Source organism: Pongo abelii, chromosome 15, assembly GCF_028885655.2.
Source record: "Pongo abelii isolate AG06213 chromosome 15, NHGRI_mPonAbe1-v2.0_pri, whole genome shotgun sequence".
NCBI classification, from domain to species: Eukaryota; Metazoa; Chordata; class Mammalia; order Primates; family Hominidae; genus Pongo; species Pongo abelii.
This window is the reverse complement of record NC_072000.2, coordinates 94,912,012-94,929,630: the sequence shown is the minus strand read 5'-3', so window position 1 is coordinate 94,929,630 and position 17,619 is coordinate 94,912,012. Positions and strand designations below refer to the sequence as shown.

The 17,619-nt window shown below is 54.0% G+C and overlaps 1 protein-coding gene across 10 annotated transcripts in view; it reads left to right on the top strand.

Moving 5' to 3' along the window:
* TTC7B (tetratricopeptide repeat domain 7B) overlaps positions 1 to 17,619 on the top strand; it is a 297,044-nt gene that overhangs the window by 258,188 nt on the left and 21,237 nt on the right. For 2 of the 10 annotated variants that reach the window (XM_054530406.2, XM_054530404.2), the window contains one exon: positions 3,793 to 14,795. The exons of 6 other annotated variants lie outside the window; for them this stretch is intronic. In XM_054530406.2, the coding sequence (XP_054386381.1) occupies positions 3,793 to 4,047 (255 nt within the window). In that variant the 3' untranslated portion in view covers positions 4,048 to 14,795. 2 more of the 10 variants (XM_063715699.1, XM_054530405.2) reach the window with 2 other exon arrangements.

Sequence of the window (17,619 nt, the reverse complement as noted above, 5' to 3'; positions counted from 1 at the left end):
AAGACTTTGTTGGAGGAAGCAACTGCAGACGTGGTGGGAATAGCAAGAGAGCAAGAATGGAGCCTGGAGATGTGACTGAATTACTGCAGTCTCATAAAACTTGAATGGATAAGGCATTGCTTCTTATGGATGAGCCAAGAAAGTGTTTTTGTGAGATGGATTCTACTCCTGGTGAAGACATTGTGAACATTGTTGAATTTAGAATATTATATCAGCTTGATTGATAATGCAGCAGCAGGGTTAGAGAGGATGGACTCCAACTTTGAAAGAAGTTCTGCTGTGGGTAAAATGCTATTAAGCAGAATCACTTCCTACAGAGAGCTCTTTTGTCCAAGAAAGGGTCCATCAGTGAGTCTTATTGTACCCACTGTTGTCTTATTGTAGGAAACTGCCCCAGCGCCTCACCTTCCAGCATCCACCACCCTGATCAGTCAGCAGCCATCAACATGGAGGCCAGACCATCCACCAGCAAAAAGCGTATCACTTGCTGAGGGTCACAGGATTGTTAGCATTTTTTAGCAACAAGATGTTTTCTAATTAAGTTATGTACTTTTTTTAGGTATAATGCTATTACACACTAATAGACACACTGTAGTGTAAACACACCTTTTAGATGCACTGGGACACCGAAAAGTTCCTGGGACTTGCTTGATTGTGACATTTGATTGATTGCGGTGGCCTGGAGCTGCACCTGTGGTAGCTTCGAGGCATGCCTGTGTCCTTCGAGCTTTACCTTTAAGCATCACGTTTACTCAGTCACCAGTTATTGATTCAGCATAGCAGCCTCCTAGGATTGTTGGAGGGATTAAATGGGATGATACATGTAAGATAATGTAGTTTGAGTCCAATACTGGACTAGGACCTGAGGATGTAAACATGACTCTATCCTAGTCCCTCCCCTCTGGTACTGAAAGTCTATAGGGAGAGACGTTAACATATACAAGTGAGTATAAGGGTTGTCAAGGAGACTGTGATAGACAGATGTGCAGGGTATGGTGCAGCGGGGGTTGGAGGGGGAGGTGTGGGTCTGTGCTCGTGATTTGTGGGCCAAGTGCTGGCAGCCGAGTAGAGGCGCAGACTCTCCCACAAGTGGGAAGACAGGTGGAGTTGACATAGGCAATATGCCAGCTTTTGGAGGGATGCATGGGACATTCGGGCAAGTTTGAGTGTGGAAAGGCTAGTGGATGATGGAATGGAGGTACTGTTCATTTTGTTAGGTGGGATATGGTTACATGGTTATATAAGGAAATGTCCTTATTTTTTAGAGATTCATCCTGAAGTATTTAGGGGTAAAATATCACAGTGCCTGCAATTTACTTTAAAATACTAGCCTTTGCCCCCAACAGATGAAGCAGATACAGAAAAGATAAATGGTTGTTAAATGCAGATGGTAGGTCTAGAGATAGCCATTATGTTAGCTGCTTTTCTGCAGGTTGGAACTTTTTAAAGATACAGTTTAAACAAGTGAGTGAACATAATTAGGTCTGCATTTTAGACAGATTGCTCTGGAAGCTGTGGAGGACAGGTTAGGTGAAAAGTAAGAGACACTAAGGTCTGGACTCATCTTATCATAACACGTTGACAGTCCAAGGTGGGAGTATTGAAAAGGGAGACTTCACAAGGGTTGGTGAGGGAACCAGAGGGTTTGAGGCTGACTCAGGCACATGGTTCAGGAGCCTGGATGGGTAAGATGCCTTCACCAACATGAGGGGACACAGAGGGAGGGGTAGGTACGGAACGAAGGGTGATGGCAAGTCTGGTTGGCTGTGTGGAGGTGGGCTGACCAGGATTTTTCCTGGAAGGGTTGCCTCTTCCAGCCATGTGGCTGGGGAGGTCTGGAGGTTGGGGCATGGCCGGGCTGGGGCAATGGTTTTGGGGGCAGCAGCAGCTGGTACATGGTACCCGAAGCTATAGGAGGAGACAAGACTGCCTGAGATATAAATTCCAGAGAGTAGGAAAGAGAAAGGGCCTAGGACAGAACCCAAGGAGCACCCACGTTTTGGAAGCAGGAGGGAAATGAGGCTCCTGAGGACGGGTAGGTTCTGATATTCATACGTTTTTTCAGTCCACCTTGCTAATCCCAGCTATGGCAAGCTTTTGGGGCTGGCTTTGCCAGACTCACCAACCCTCCTGTTTCCACAGCCCCACTCTGCTCTCAGCTTAGGGCTGCAGCCAGCCCTGTTCCCTGCCATGGTTTATGTGATGTCCACCAAGCCACCATGCACAGGAAGGGTCTCAGCAAAATCACTCTTGGATAAGTGTCAGGAGCAGAAGTGGCTTGAATTAGAGACGGCATCCACAGGGAGGAGCTGGGGCCCTTGGGCAAGTCATGTCAATTCTCTGGGCCTCAGTTTTTCTTTCTGTGTGTGGGGACGATGGTGTTCATCCCATCGGGCTGTGGGAAAATTAGATGTGATCACATGTGTGAGCCAGAGGGACTTCAGTGGTGTCTAACAACAAATGCCGCACCTTGGTTCTCAGGAGAAATGTGAAGCGTCCCCTCTTTACGCCTGTTTGAAACCTGATTCTCTTGCCAGGTGTCCATCCCTCAAGGGACGGTGGGTGACCCCAAGCCCATAACAACAGTGACTGCTCCTGAAGGGAACCTTCGACATGCACACACACGTGCACACATGTACAGTATGCCTGGGGTCCACCCTTGCCAGTTCAGTCTTGATTAGATCCAGTTGAATGCTGGCCAGTGACCTTCCGAGTGAAGCAGAAGCTGCCGGCCCAGCCCCTCGAGGGAGCCAGTGAGATGTGATGCTGCGTCTTTCTTCATAAACAGAGGAGCAGAGCAGGCCCACTGCAGGAAACGGCCCCTCCCCTCAGGGATCGGTGTCCCTGCAGGTTCTCTCTCATTCTCTACATCAGGGCACCCCGCACCACACAGATGCATGGGGCCAGAACCAAAGCACAAGTGAGAGATCCCTGCGGGGATCTCCCAGAACAAACTAGAAGCAAAATCTGCCTCTTCCTGAGGACAACATGCATTTTTCCAGGCCTTTCAAAGCAAGGCAGGTCAATTGAGTTATAATTGGCTCTCTAATTAGAACTCCCACAAGCTGTTAAATTCTTTACCTGCTGTCTGATATATTACACAAAGGTGACAAATCTGCTTCTGCCTTTGCAATGATCAAAGAAAGCCAGCTAGAATCTCACCTTCCTTGCCGCCAGCAGCCCCCACCAGCTAGCCCTACTGCCACTCAGACGCCTACACACCCACCAGCAAGTATGACATGGACACAGCCCAGTTTACAAGGAAATTGGCTGTAGGGAAATCAAGCTCAGAAGGCTGTGTTGCTGAGCCACCGTTTGGAGCCTGAATGGGAGGAGACAGAGCCTTCTCATTTTTCTAGATGTGGGAAGTGTTCTGAGGATGTTTCAATGATGCTTTGAGCCTCTCCTCATTCTGTTGTTCTGTGATAGAAGAAAATGTATCTCTTTTCCCTTTCTGAATCCTCAACACTGAAGAGGATAGTATTTTTGTGTTGCTCCCCTCAACCATCAAGACGACAGAGTGCTTTGGATGATGGGATCAGTGTGTTTCATGTCATCCAGTGTCACCTGTGTCTTCTGTGTGGTCTCTGCTCTAGTGCCAGTGCCTCTTGCAGGTCCTGCTGGTTCACGCATGCATGCAGTGCAGCTGATGCCAGTATGTCCGTTCCTCTCACCTCTCCTTGGCTCCACCCACAATGATATCACATCAGTAGCTTGGAATCAGCCATGGTGGAAATGTTTACACCATGGAAATTGGCAAGTGCCACAAATCAAGGCCTTTTTCTCTTTCAGAGAGGCAGTTTGCTGACACCACTGGACTCAGATGGTTTGAACTGTGATGGGGGGAAGGCAGGCACAGGAGACGGGAGCAGAGTCGGGAGAGCACTGGACATTGGCAGAGAAGAACGGTGCCAAATGGCCCTGACCCGGGGCTCCTGGAGCTCACAGCACAGATCTGACGGAGGTTCTCTGCCATTCCAGAGGGACAGGGGCCAAGGGGGAAGGAACGAGCCCTGGAATTGCCCAGGATGGTGGCAGGAAGGGTAGCATGGTGGGGGAGCATGCATTGTGGAGCAAAAGAGCCCCTTGTTTGAATTCTAGCTCTGCCATACACTGGCAGTTTGTAGGACCTTGGCCCTGTGGCCGTGTGATTTAACCTCTGTAATACAGAAGTGAATTCCACCCTAGCAGCACTGTCATACGGGTTCTACACGGTTCTTAGCACCTGCCCAGCATATAGGATGTACCCGGCAGCTGTTAGTCTTCTGTGCCTTCCTTTCTCCCAAAACAGAGTGTCTGTGAGAATCCTGTGTGTTGTGAGAATCATGTGTATAGCACAGAGGCTCCCACTGCGAGTCCATGCAGGGTGGGCTTTAGGGCCTCGTAACAGATCTGCCTCTTCTCTGTTCTTTAGAGAAGGAAAGGGCCTACTTTTCCACCTAGTGTCCCAATCTGAGAGCCAGGGGGTGCCCAGATGAGTTGCAGGGAGGCTGATCTCCTCAGCTCCTGAAAAGCCAGAGCTGCCCCGCCAGTCCCCTCTGGCTCTAAGCAGCCACCTCTGTGGCCCCCTGGGCGCAGAACTGCCACTACATTCGCAAAGACTCCTGTGAGCACTGCAGAAGCAATACGTGCTGTTGCTTTTACTCTTGCAATTTCCTGGTCTCCCTCGAAGTCATTGTTTAGCCCCTGCCCCAGACCCGTTTTGTGAACCCCTGCAGGGGCTTCTGGCTTCTGAGGAGGCTGGAGATGCTCCTTGTTAACTGACCCATATGTGGCAGGTGGCCGGGTGGATCCTCCAAGCTCCACATTTGCCCGGCCTGGGTATGCAGTCACATCACTGTGCCCTGCCTGTCACAGCTGACTGGAGGTTTTGAGGAAATGGCTCTATTCTTGATACTGAATTATTCCATATTGACGTGGTAACTGATAAGAGCTCAGTTGTGTGAGGAAAGAAGGTGCCGGGCTGGGTCTCTGCCGTCACCCAAGCATCATTTCCGCGCCCCCATGCAGTTTCCCAGGCGGCAGTTGCTCCCCTACAGTGTTCCCTGCCTGTCCACTGTCGCCTCTGCTCCAGCCCTGGGCCTGAGTTTGGGGCCAAGCCCTGGGGGCCCTGGGGAGAAAGTTTGTAAAAAACTCCAGGAGTGAAGGTCCCCATTTCTGGCAAGCTGCCCATTTCTGTTTTCCTCGCTAACCAGTGTTCGTCGGCGCTAATGCACTAGAATCACCCCGCGGTGTGAACGGAGGCTGGCAGGGCAGAGGAGGGCTGGCCGGGGAGGCCCCCCGCCCTTTGGGGTTGTGAATTCTTTTGTTATTTGTGGAAAAAAATTTTCCAAGGCCTATCAGTTCCAGGCCTCCCTTCATCAGAAGGTGTCTTATCATTTCTGTTTGTTCCTATTTAAAAATGGAAAAATAGTGAATGCGAAACCCTGGCAGTGATGGGGGAAGCCACTCGCCAAAATGACCGGACTTGCCGTGGCAGGTAGTGACTCATCCGGCCTTTGTGTCACACAGGGGTGTGGAAAAAACAGTTCCTCTCCAGCTGCCTGGGGTGGGCTTGGCGGGGGCAGCCCTAAAGCAGAGCCCATCCCCTCAGCCCCCTGTGTGTTGAAGCTGGGACTTTGGCCTGGGGTCGTCCTGGCAGCTGTTTGTGTAGCCGGCACTCTCCATGGAGATCTAGACGGGGCTTACCTCCCCAGGTGGACTCACGGCCAGGGTCTGGCAGCCTTGCTGAGGACCACCTGCCATCCCCCACCCAGGCAGCCATGCCAGGCCAGAGGGGCACCCTGGCACGGAGGCTGGCCTTCCCAAGTGGACCCTGGGCTGGACGGCAGGCGCGGCTGCAGCACAGCTGGGAGATAATACCCCTACCATAGTCATCTATCGAGTGCCGACAGTATACCAAGAATGTGCCGGGGACTGCAGTGACTTTTAGCCAAGGAGCACTTATTGAGTGTCTACTGGGTCCTCAGGACCACACAGGTGTCAGGACATGCAGCAATGAGCCCCTGTCTTCAGAAGCCTGGCAGCTCTTCTCCTCTGCACCATTGGTATTTTTTAGCTTTCCAGAGTTTCCTGTAAATCCAATCGCCTTCAGAACTCCCCACTAGCCCATCGTCTGTCACCACTCCACTCCGCTGCCTGCCTTTACAGAGTCAGGGAGAAAGTTGGGCTGCGCTGCTCAGTGAGCCCGCGGTCCCCACACACCAGGCAGCACCAGAGCAGGGGCGCTTCCCCCTCTCCCCCCGAGCATAGGCAGGGAATGGGGTTCCAGGGCTGCCATCTTGTTTGAGCTCAGTGTTGCTGCTACAGGTGGGGACACCAGCCAGGCCTCTGCTCTTGCAGGCTGAGTTGCCAAGGACCCTCATCCAGGAAGCCCTCCCTGCTGCGTTGGCCGCTGCCACTCAAGTCCTAGAAGAACAGATACACACTAAGGATATAGTAGGTGCTCCAACATTTAAATATTCCTTGGGTGGAAGATTTCATCAAACCCTAGAATTTTCAGCTGGAGATCAAACCCTAGAATTTGCTGCTTCATTTTCTTGATTAGAACACTGAGGCTGAGAGAGAAGCCTCTGCCTAAGTGGCAGTTGGTGGAGGTCACACAGCAGGTGTGGGAGCGTGGCCCTCTGCCCCGCGTGACTTCTCCCAGCCCTGCTCTCCTGAAGGGGGAGCATGCCTTCAGCCCTCTCGCTGAGATAACTGGAGACAGGCCTTTGCTGCCAGTGTTCAGTGATAAAAGGTCAGCCCTGAGTACAGTGAGGCCCTCGCAAAGGGATGAGCCCCGCCCCGCCCCGCCCCACCTGAGGACAGGTGGAAGCAGAGGGCAGATGAGGCTCTGTCAGGGTCTTTGGGAAAGAGTGGGGTCAGAGTTTCTAGGACTCCCTGTCTCAGGCCGTGGGACTCCCAGGAAGCATCCCCGTGCAGCACTGCAGTGGCCGCATGGGAATGGCTTTCTGACCATGGAGACCCTCCAACACTTCCGTGCCTGACGCTTCCCCCGCCAGAGCCCTGGGGTCATAGCCCTGCCCATGTCCCCACCTTCCCTGGCTTCTGGGGGAGCTCAGCCTCTGCCTGGGCCTGCTATTCTCCCCTGTGGAGGCAGTGGTCCCAGGACCCCAGGGGAAGCCTGTGCCTGCAGCAGGGCCAAGTTCCCTCAGAGTGTCCCTGACGCCTGCATCTCCCTGGCCTGGCGCACATGGCCTGGGGCACAGCGCCACCTTCCCCAATGTGCAGGGGCACTGGCTTCCCCAGAGGGCAGGAGGGGTCTTTAGGGGGTGATTAGCACTAAACTTTCCACCATGAGCATCAGCCGGGCCATGGGGGAGTGCCGCCTTCCAGGCTGCTCTGTGCTGTTGGTCTCTGCCTGACTTGTTGGGGAAGATAGGTAAAAATAAAGAAGTCAACCAGGGAAATGTAGAAATAAGTGAACAGGAGTCTCTTGCCCATTACCAGTGGAAAAGTACCAGCAAGAGGGGGGCTGTGTTAGCACCCACAGAAGACCCTGGCTGGCGTGCAGTAGGCCCCCCAGCAGCAGGACCCAAGTTTCCTCCCTCCTATGAGCTGACAGCTACCGCCACTTTCCGGCCAGCCTCTGAGCTAAAACTCACTGCCTCAAAGCACGTGATTTAAATGGCAGATGGGGGAGGGGAGGCTGGAGACTCTGGAATGTTACCAAGGACTGCCCAGGCTTCAGGATAGGGGGGATGCCTGGTGTCCCCACATATTGCTGGAGACCCCAAGGCTTCCTCCTGTCTCCTCTCCACTCCCACAGGGCCCCTACCCAGCCTGCGCTGCCGCCAGTGGACCTGGCCTTCCTTTCTCACTGACTGTCCTTTGATGTTACATGGGACTTGCTGGCCTGACACTTTCAATTAGGTCAGTGCACCACGCAGCACGCTGGAGGTGCTTGTGCTGGCGCTCCTGTGAGTGTGTTCACTGAATTTGTGAGTGCTATCTATGCCTTAGGCTGCAGCCGGCAGGGAGCTCACATGGACCCCGGGGCACCGGGATTCCCCATCACCCTCCCCTGACGGGTCCCCGGCGACCCTGCCCGCAGCAGCACCCAGGTGCACGGACACAAGGGTGACCAAGTTATTCCACTCCCAGGGCTAGGCAGAGGCAGCTCTCAGCTTGCCTTCGTGCTCTTTTCCAAGGAGAAGGCAGATGCCTCCCTTGGTCTCTCCAGAGCTGAAGTCAGAGAGGAGCTGAGAGATGACTGATGTTGAGGTCAAGTCATCCTTCTGTTCTCACAGCCATTTCTCCGTCTCTTTCCTGACTCACAAAATCACCACACCATTAATCCCAAGGGCAAGGAAAAGGACTCTGGGTTAGGCAGCTGGGCTGGAGACACAGTCGGCAGAATGGCGCTGGTGCAGGTTGCAGGGAAGGGAGCCGTGCTGTCCCCACACCATCCTGTCCTCCCAGCAGAATCCAGACTGTGAAGGGGCTGCTTTTTAGATTACCCTCCTGGACCCCTCAGTGTGCACGCGATAGGGCAGCCATTCTTCACGTCACCCAGAGGGAGACATCCCCATCAAACACCCCCCCTTCCCTAGGTCCTCTTATGTCACCTGGGTCCCAAGAGCCCGTGTTCTGGCTCACCGGGAATCTGGCAGCCACCAGGTGGAGGAAGGGCCTGCAGTGCCAGGCAGACTGACAGAGAACAGCAGGGAAGTCGGCTGCGTCACTCTCATGTCCTCGGAGCTTCTCCCCCAGGCTGGCGTAGGGAGTGCTGAGCCGTGGGGTCCAGAGTCAGCTGACCATCAGGGAAGGACTCTTGGAGTGTGTTTCCTGGTCCCTGAATGCCTGCTACCCTCTCTAGAGATCTCAGTAGTCTGCCATGGAGCAGAGAGACCTGAGCGGGTCTTCACAAAACCTGGGTTCTGACACCTGACGTCTACCTGGCTTGGTAACTGAACCAGGTACTTGCCCTCCTTCTCCTGACCTGGAGTGAGGTACCCTGTCACCACTAAGACCTCCCAGGCAGGGCTGCCGAGAGCTAGGAGCCTGCCCCAGATCATGCAGGTGTGATCACTAAGAGTCGATCCACTCCAGGAAGAATCAGACCTCTGTTCACAGGAAGCTTTTGGAGCAGAAACATCAGATCCTATTTGAAGTTTCAGCTCCTCCTCTTCAGCTGTGTGGCCATGAACCAGCACCCTGACCCTGAGCTTCCGCCTTCTTCTTTGTTTAAAGTGGGGAGAGCATCATATTGTCTCTTTTGGAATGTCCTCCCTCATCCTCCTTCCAATAGGCCTTGCTCTGTGGCAGATGCTGGGACTACACACATGAATGACTGAGGCTCTGGGGCAGGACCCACAGCAAACCAGCCCCTCCAGTCCTGAGCCTTGAGCGAGGGCAAGAGCGTGGCCCGAGTGACAGCCTGTGCCACTGAGTTCCCCGCACCTGGCACAGCACCGGGACATTGGTGCCAGAACACCCACAGGCGCTCAACGAGCGTTTGTAGAGGGGAGGAAAGAACCAGAAACGATTTTGGTTGGAGCAGAGTGAACAGAGCCCCACCCCCGGAACCCGAACACCCGGATGCTGTTCCTTACTCCGTCCGTGCTCTTGGCAGGACACTTACCCTCTCCGGGCTTCTGTTTGCCCTCCTATCAAATAGGACGGCCGGTCCTTTGGGGAATGCTCTAATGCCCTGCTCACTGCAACCCCGACCACCCTCTGGACACCTGCCGCAGAGTGTGTGGGGGACTGCGGGGCTTTGGGGCTCAGAAGCTGCTGGCAGATGGGCTGCGGGTCCCTCTCCGGATGTCCCACCGATTGCCAGCAACTGTTCTCTAAAAGCCACCACAGTCTGTGGATATGTCAGCACCAATGCTGAAGCACACAGTTTCAAAGAAATTAGGCCAAGGGGAAATTGGGGGCCAAGTCTGTGAGATTCACGCAAGGCTGATCAAGCCCTTTGGCTTCTGGCCAGGCTGCTGGCACCCTAGCTGCTGGCGTTTACTGCCTGACAGCCCATTACTCTGCACTGCTAATTGCAGAATAAGCTCCTCCAGAATATTCCAAATCATCCTGGAAGAAAGCAGCTTTAAGAGATTCTGCCAGTCAGATGCTTTAAAAAGAAGACAGAAGTCAAAGCCATGCTCATATTTTCCTGGGGCTTAACGGAGCCTTCATCTGGACCCACAGCCAGGTCTTCTTCGAGGAGCTATGTTAAGCAGCAGAATTCAGGGAGGTGGGGAGAGTGGGCGGGAGGTCTGAATCCGCCATTCCTCCAAGGCCCCAGAGAGGGAGCGTGCGCTGTTCTGGAAGCTTTCTTCCTATCCTGAAAACCCATCGGGTGGAAAGAGAAGGGGCTTTTCCACGTGGTTCCAGAGGACTCAGAGGACTTCAAAGTGTGGGGATTTGATGAAAAGGACACTGAGGGCTCCACATTTAACCAACAGTTCAGACTGTCCACTCATGGTGTGGGCTGCCCCGGGAAATCACAAGCTCCTGGTCCCTGGAGGGGGCGCTGCCCATCAGAGACAGCAGCAGGGGCTGTGCATCGGAGAGCCGAGGCCCAGGCACCCCCCAAACCCTGAGGAGTTCTGCTTCCATAGCTGGCTGGCTGTTGGCTTAGAAAAATAAGAGGTTTTTTTGAAAAAATGACTATTGTTTCCTTCTGAGTTGAGTTCAATGCTGGAAAGGCCTAAACCCCAGAAGGCGCATTTCTCCAGATAAAATGTCTGACCTGGAAAAGGGGCCCCGTGATAGCGCAGCCCCTGCTGCCATCAGCTGTTCCAGGTGAGCAGAGGTGCTGCACCTGGGGCTGCCTCTGGCTGTGCTGCAGCCCATGGTGCCCCCAGTGCTCTGAGAGGGCGTGCTGTGGGTCTCCCCTGCTCCCTCCTGGAATACTCGGCACACTCCCTGAGGAAGAGCCTCCTGGGGGCGTCTGGCCTGCGCCTAGACCACAGCCCCTGTCCCTGCCCCAGACAAAAGCATCACTTCCCTTCCTGAGGTTCTTTGGGCCTCAGTCTTTTCTCTGGGGCTCCACACCCCTATGTCTGACTGGGACTGGCTGCCAGTAACTGGGGGCATTTGTTTGGCTAACTTGAAGGGAGTGAGGAAGCAGCTACCCCATTTCGGTTCTGACATTTGAGCAGGAAGGTGGGAGCCACGGGGACTGGAGGAGATTTGCCTTCCGTGTTCGACCCCAGGCCCAAGGGAAAAGGTGTCCGGCCTGGGGGCCAGGCTCCCGCTTATGTCTTCTGGAGCTCTCCCCCTTCATCTGAGCTGGCCTCTGTCAGAAGGACACCCTTCTTAAGGCAGCGTGTCTCCAGGAGCTGCACTGCAGGTGCCTTCCCTCCTCCTGCACTGCCCTTCTGCGTGGGTTCCTGGACCAGCACGTCAGCGGCCTTTGTGGATCTGGAGGTGAAGTGGCCACACGAATGTTCTGTCCCCACCTGAGAGCCTGGGGATGGACAGGATTGGAGGCCACCCGGTGACAGCGGCAGCCATCATGTCGCTGGGGAGAGGGCCGTATGCAGGCCCTGGCCACCTGCTGTGTATGAGGCTTAGATGGGCACAGGCTGTCAGGAAGACCTAGGGTTGGCCTTCAGGGAAACTGGGTCAGTGCTGAGTAAAATAGGCCAGATGAGTAAATCAGCCCCACACCTGCCCCTGCCCAGAACTTGTGACCTGCCGAGAGGAAGGTGGGCCTGCCTGGTGCCCAGAAGGTCCTTCAACTTGCTGTTGACTGGCCCGGTGAGGGGCTGAGTGAGTGGCAGCATGTGAGTCCCACCCCACGGTGGAGCTCTGACGGGCAGAGGTGTGCAGGAGGTGTGGGGCTGTGGGACTGGGGATGCCTCCCCTCAGCCAGAACACCGGGACCTGGACCCTGCGGAGCTTCTGGCCTGGGGAGGCCAGCCTTCTGGCTGGTGTCATTAGGCAAGACACACACACTTGGCCCCCTGGCAAACTGGTGCCATTTCTAAGCACTCAGAACAAACAGAAATGAAACACAAAACAGAGCCCCATAGAGACCAGGCCTCGCCCAGAGCTTCTAGAATCCAGGTGGAAAAGCTGGCACAGCCCCCACCCCACCCACGCATGTTTTCAGTTCCTTTTCAAGGCATTGTTGGAAAGCGGGGTGGGGCTCAGGGCTGCCCCCTCAGCTGCGCCCACAAAATGCTTGTACTCAGAACTGACAGTGCCTCTGACACTTGCCAGAGAAGAAAGGGCTGCCCGGGAGGAAAGGAGGCAGGGGCAGCCCTCAGCTCTGTGTTCCTGAGCTGCTCCAAGGAAACCCTTTCAAAGCCAGTCTCCTGTGGGCTTCTCAGAGTGGTACTGGTTTGCAGTCTATTTATATTCTGATTTAAAAGAAAAATATTTTTGAAAACACTACCGCTGCCACCCTGCTTTCCTCTGATCAATGGCATCCTCTAGAAGGAAAATTCAAATTCCTGAGAAGTGGTGACTCACGTGTGCTGGTGTTTCTCATTTCATGCCTATATTTCAGCGAATGCAGACAGCCAGACCAACTGTGCTGCAGCTTATGGGAAGGGGCTGGAGCTCTTGTGGGGTCCTCATTTTCCTCAAGTCAGGGAACCCACTCTTAGGGGCCTGGTGGGCTTCCAGAAAGCCTAGTCTGCCATGAACATAGCCCCTGACAGGACAAGCAGAAAGCAGCTAGAGTCAAGGGCAGAGTTAGAGCACTGTAATCGGAGTCTAAAACTTGGAGGCTGGCCCTGGGCCAGGCCCTGCACCAGGCTTTCCAGACCCAGCCCTTCAGGAGCCTGCCATCTAGCCCCACTCTGTGTCCAGCAGGGTCAAGGCCTTGAGCAAAGCTGTTCTCCTCTCTGGCCCTCTGTTTTCTCCTCTGTAAGAGTGTTGGCTCTGTGGGTGGGTTCTGGGATTTTCTTAGAGAGCAGTGTCTGATCTGTGGTGTGCGAGCAAATAGCCTGAGGGGAAGCCATACAGCCCACTGGGCTCAGCTGGGAGCAGCGCATCTTCTCCCAGGGGTTGCTCTCATCCCCCAGAGACCGTCATGCTAATGATTCTGTAAGGAGAGGAGGCTCTGAGTATGCTGGCCTGACTTGGGAGCATAGACAAGGGTGACCTGAGGCCAGAGCTTTCTTTGGGACTTCTCCTTCCCTACCACCCCACAGCATCCCACTCCATCCCTCCATCTATCCAACAAGCATTCCCCAAGAGCCTCTTCTGTACCAGGCCCGCTCCAGGTGCCGTACATGCAAAGACAAATCATGGTGGTCCTTGCCCTTAAAGAGGGAGACAGATGGAGGTGAAGAGTCAGCCAACTACTGGCATCACGGAAGGGCCCCCCCTCCTCTTGGAGTCACTAATAGTGTCACCTGAGGAATCAGGAGGTTCATACATTTGCAGAAAAGACTTCATTTCTTATAATGGATTGCAGCCTGCAGGGTGGCCATCTTGACTGGCTGGGAAATGTAGCCTCAGGCAGAGACCAAAAGCAAAAGCACTTTGAGAGAGGGGAGGGTGGAACAGGGATTTATGTGGAACTGGTTGGCCAAGTATACATATTCAACAGGTTATAGGAGGAGCTATGAATATTCACAAAAGGGGGATGTGTGCATGTGTGTGATAAGCAAATATGCAAATTACACACATTGCATGTTCACTTTAGGGTGGAGACATAACATTTAGATGCATTACAGTTCGGTCCTATACATCAACAGATGAGGCAGGGGCAGGAAGACACACAGTGTTCAGCCTCTTACTAAACCAGTCAGAACCAGCCTGTGGTTGGTGGTCTCTTGTTCAGTCAAAGCTGCAGTTGCAACTTGCGGAATGGGAGCTCAGTTAGGGTCTGGTGGTAGGTGAGCTGCAATTGTTTCAATATTGCTTATCTCGAGGCCAGTGCTTGTTTAGCTGCTAGAGAAAAACAAAAACCTTGTGGCAGTTAGAAGGCAGTGTATTCTTTCAGGGATATGTGACTTAACCCTTGCCTGGCGTGGTCTTAGTTCTGGTTTATGATTTGGTATCTTATTGCACAGCGAGTCTGTTCCATCAGTCTTATGGTCTCTAGTTTAACAACGGTAATGAGAACAGCCATAATCCTAATATTGCTGAGAGCTGCCACCCACTGAAGGCGTACAAATGTGCTGGGCGATCTGCTAAGTGCCTTGCAAACTCGTGACCTCATTTAGTCCTTACTAAACGAGTTAGTCCAACTAACTCCCCCGTTGGTTAGTATTTCTCCCCATTATGCAGATAAAGCATCTGACACTCAGAGTAAGTTGTCCAAGTAAACGGTGGAGCTAGGATTCAAGCCCAGTCTGCTGGGGTGAGCCTAGGACTCACACCCCCAACTTCCACGCTCCGCTGTCCCAGAGAGCACCGTGCCTTTTCCCTGTGGCCAGCCAGGTCCCTCCATGCAGAAGCCACCAGCAGCAGCCAGGGCCTGTAGCACCTTTCAGGCCCCTCACCTACACCCTGAGCCCCCAGTGTGCCATCTGTGGCCAGCACAACTGCAGCTCCGGCCACAGCCAGCTCAGCAGCACTGTCATCTTCCCAAAGGGAGACAAAGCTGGGAGGATGGGCTTTCCACCCCAGAAGCTGCCACCACAGTCCCTGACACCTCACCATGAGGAGGCCGTGTGACTTTGTTCAAAAGTCATGGTGGTGCCCGTTCGGCTCAAGTGGCCCCAGCAGCTCAGGTGGGCGCTGAGCCATGGGAAAAGCCGCTGATCCTGGTCCTCAGCCCCCACCACCCTTGCCTTTGGGCCTCACTCCCTCTGGAGGAGAAGGGGCCCCACTCCACCAGTGAGGTTTGACCTCCACCAGCTGCATGAGCAGCTGACTTGCAGGATGCTGAGAAAATCTTTTTTTTTTTTTTTTTTTTTTTTTTTTTTTGAGACGGAGTCTTGCTCTGTCGCCCGGGCTGGAGTGTGGTGGTGCGATTTCTGCTCACTGCAAGCTCCGCCTCCCGGGTTCACATCATTCTCCTGCCTCAGCCTGCCAAGTAGGTGGGACTACAGGCACCTGCCACCACGCCCGGCTAATTTTTTGTATTTTTTAGTAGAGACAGGGTTTCACCGTGTTAGCCAGGATGGTCTCGATCTCCTGACCTTGTGATCCGCCCACCTCGGCCTCCCAAAGTGCTGGGATTACAGGCGTGAGCCACCGCGCCCAGCCGATGCTGAGAAAATCTTTCACCCTCTCCATGGCAAGCTGTGGGGGGTCAGAGCACAGGCCCTGGACCAGGCAGACAGACCCATGCTCAGTCCATGGTAGCTTTCAACAGTATGCTGCTCTCATCGAGTTTCTGGGTCTGCTCATTTATTCATTCTGCCCCAAGTTGCTGGCCACCTGCCCAGTGTCAGGCCTGGTGGTGCAGAGATGACCAGGGTTCACCCAGTCCCTGCCCTCCAGGCACTCACAGCAAAGCCTAGTGGGGGAACAGAGCTAGAGATAAGCCACCTCAATTAATGTGGCACCCGTCACACGAGACGGTGTCAAAAGCACTTTGCAGTCAGCAAAACATACACTGCATTGATCATACTGGCTTGCACATGCACAATTAATAGAGCCTGGTGATCCACGCATTTGTCCTCCCAGGTTTACTTGTGTTTTTGGAGAAGCCACCTGACAACACTGCCTTAAGCCACCCATGCCCACTTCTACCCCCTGCAAAGGGTAATGGTGGAGTTTCTGACCCAGGAGCAGAACACAAAGATCTTTAAGTGCTCCAGTACCATCCCTGACACTAGACTTTCTACCCATCAGTGGCCCTGGTGTGGCCCAGCAGGCTCTGCAGAATCCAGGCCGGCTGTGATGTGGTGAGGGACAGCTCGCTGCTCTCTGCACTAACACTGCACTGCTGCTCAGAGAAGCTGAGAGCACTGCTGGCAGGGGAGCCTGCCCATCAGCCACGCCCTGGCGTGGAAAGCACTCAGAGTGGTTCGCCTCCATCCCTGCTGCTGAATGTTTGATTTCCAAAACATTATGCCTGGAGAAAAGCAATAACCAGGTAGACCGACTGACCCCCACCCAGAGCTGGGCCACGGGACTTCTTTTCAGCAATGGCTTCTCCTTGGGAAGGATGCTTTCAGGGACGTTATCTCCCTGTACCTGTACCCTTAGAGGGACAAGCAGTGGTCTGTGATGTGCTCTTGAACCCAGCAAAGGGCTGACTTTGCTTTTGTGCAAAGTGCCATGGGGATGTCCAAAATCTCCCAGAGGAGCTTTTTTTTTTTTGTCTCTGTCACCCAGGCTGGAGTGCAGTGGCACAATGATAGCTCACTGCAACCTCCACCTCCAAGGCTCAAGCAATCCTCCCACCTCAGCCTCCCAAGTAGCTGGGATCACAATGTGCACCAGCACACCCAGCTAATTTTTGTATTTTTTTAGTGGCGACGGAGTTTCACCATGTTGCCCAGGTTGGTCTCGAACTCCCAGGCTCAAGCGTTCCACCTGCCTCAGCCTCCAAAAGTGCTGGGATTACAGGCGTGAGCCATGGTGTCCAGCCTCCAAAGTGGCTTCTGTCCTGCAGGCTTCTGCCTCAGAGGATAGTGCAGGCCCGCCCTGCTGAGGGCCTCCTACACCAAGGCTGCAGCAGGAAACCTTGCGCACAGGAGCCTTCCAGGGGCTCTGGCACAGGCGCCCTCGGGGTCTGGCAAGGTGTTTAGCCCCTGGGCAGCAATTAAAGGCAAAAGAGAGGAAGATGCTAATTGCTCTGAAACTGGCCAAGTCCATTTCATCTCATTTGAAATAACAGGTTTAATTTAATCTCTTATTGCCAATTTGGTGCATCATCAAGATCCTATTTGTACAAAACACCTGATTATGATAATTACCAGCTTGGGAGGCAGCCTTCATCTGTGTCTGAAGAAAGGGACTAATAAGTTACTTCCTCAGTGATTTCCCAGCTCTCTGAAGCTCAGCCCCAGCCGGCTCCCAACCCATAGTGGCTGCAGGAACACCAGTGCTGGGGAAGGTGGAAGTCTGTGTGCGCATCCTCTTCACACACAGGGGAGGGGAGAGGGCCCAGTATCAAGGGCACACGCAGCACAGCTGCAGGCCTCAGCTCTGCTGCCAGCTACCTGTACAAGGGTTGTAGGCAGGTCATCTGGTCTGTGAAACTCAAGCCCCAGCAGCGCTGGCTCCTGGAGGTGAGAGAGGATGGAACAAGACCTTAATGCTTAGCGCTGTTGGTGATTTGCACTGGACTCCGAGCTCTTTGAGAGCAGGCCTGCGTTTACCCACTCTATCCAGCACCAAGCAATCACTCGGTGGGTTTTGTTGGGTTTGATATGGGGGCAGGGAGTGGCAGGTTATATGGTAATATATGGTAATATGTCATCATTGGAATCTGCCTCCTGCAGGCTGATGGCTGGGAGCAGGAGCTGCATGCTGCTGGGCAGCGCTGCTGGTTGGGGGCAGTGTGGCCGCCTGGCTCTGCAGGGATGGGGTGCATTATGGCCTCAGGCAGATGGACAAGGGCTCTAGCAGGAAGGCCCCAGGCTGACCAACAGCAGCTGGGAGGCAGGAGGGGGCTGGGGCTGCCTCCTGCAGAAACACGTTGGCTGACAGACAAGCCTGACTGAACCCAGGGAAGGTTGGACCCAGCTGGTGCTGACAACAGCTCCATGCCAGCCTCAGGAGTTAGGCCTTTGATCTCTGGAGGAGAGAGCA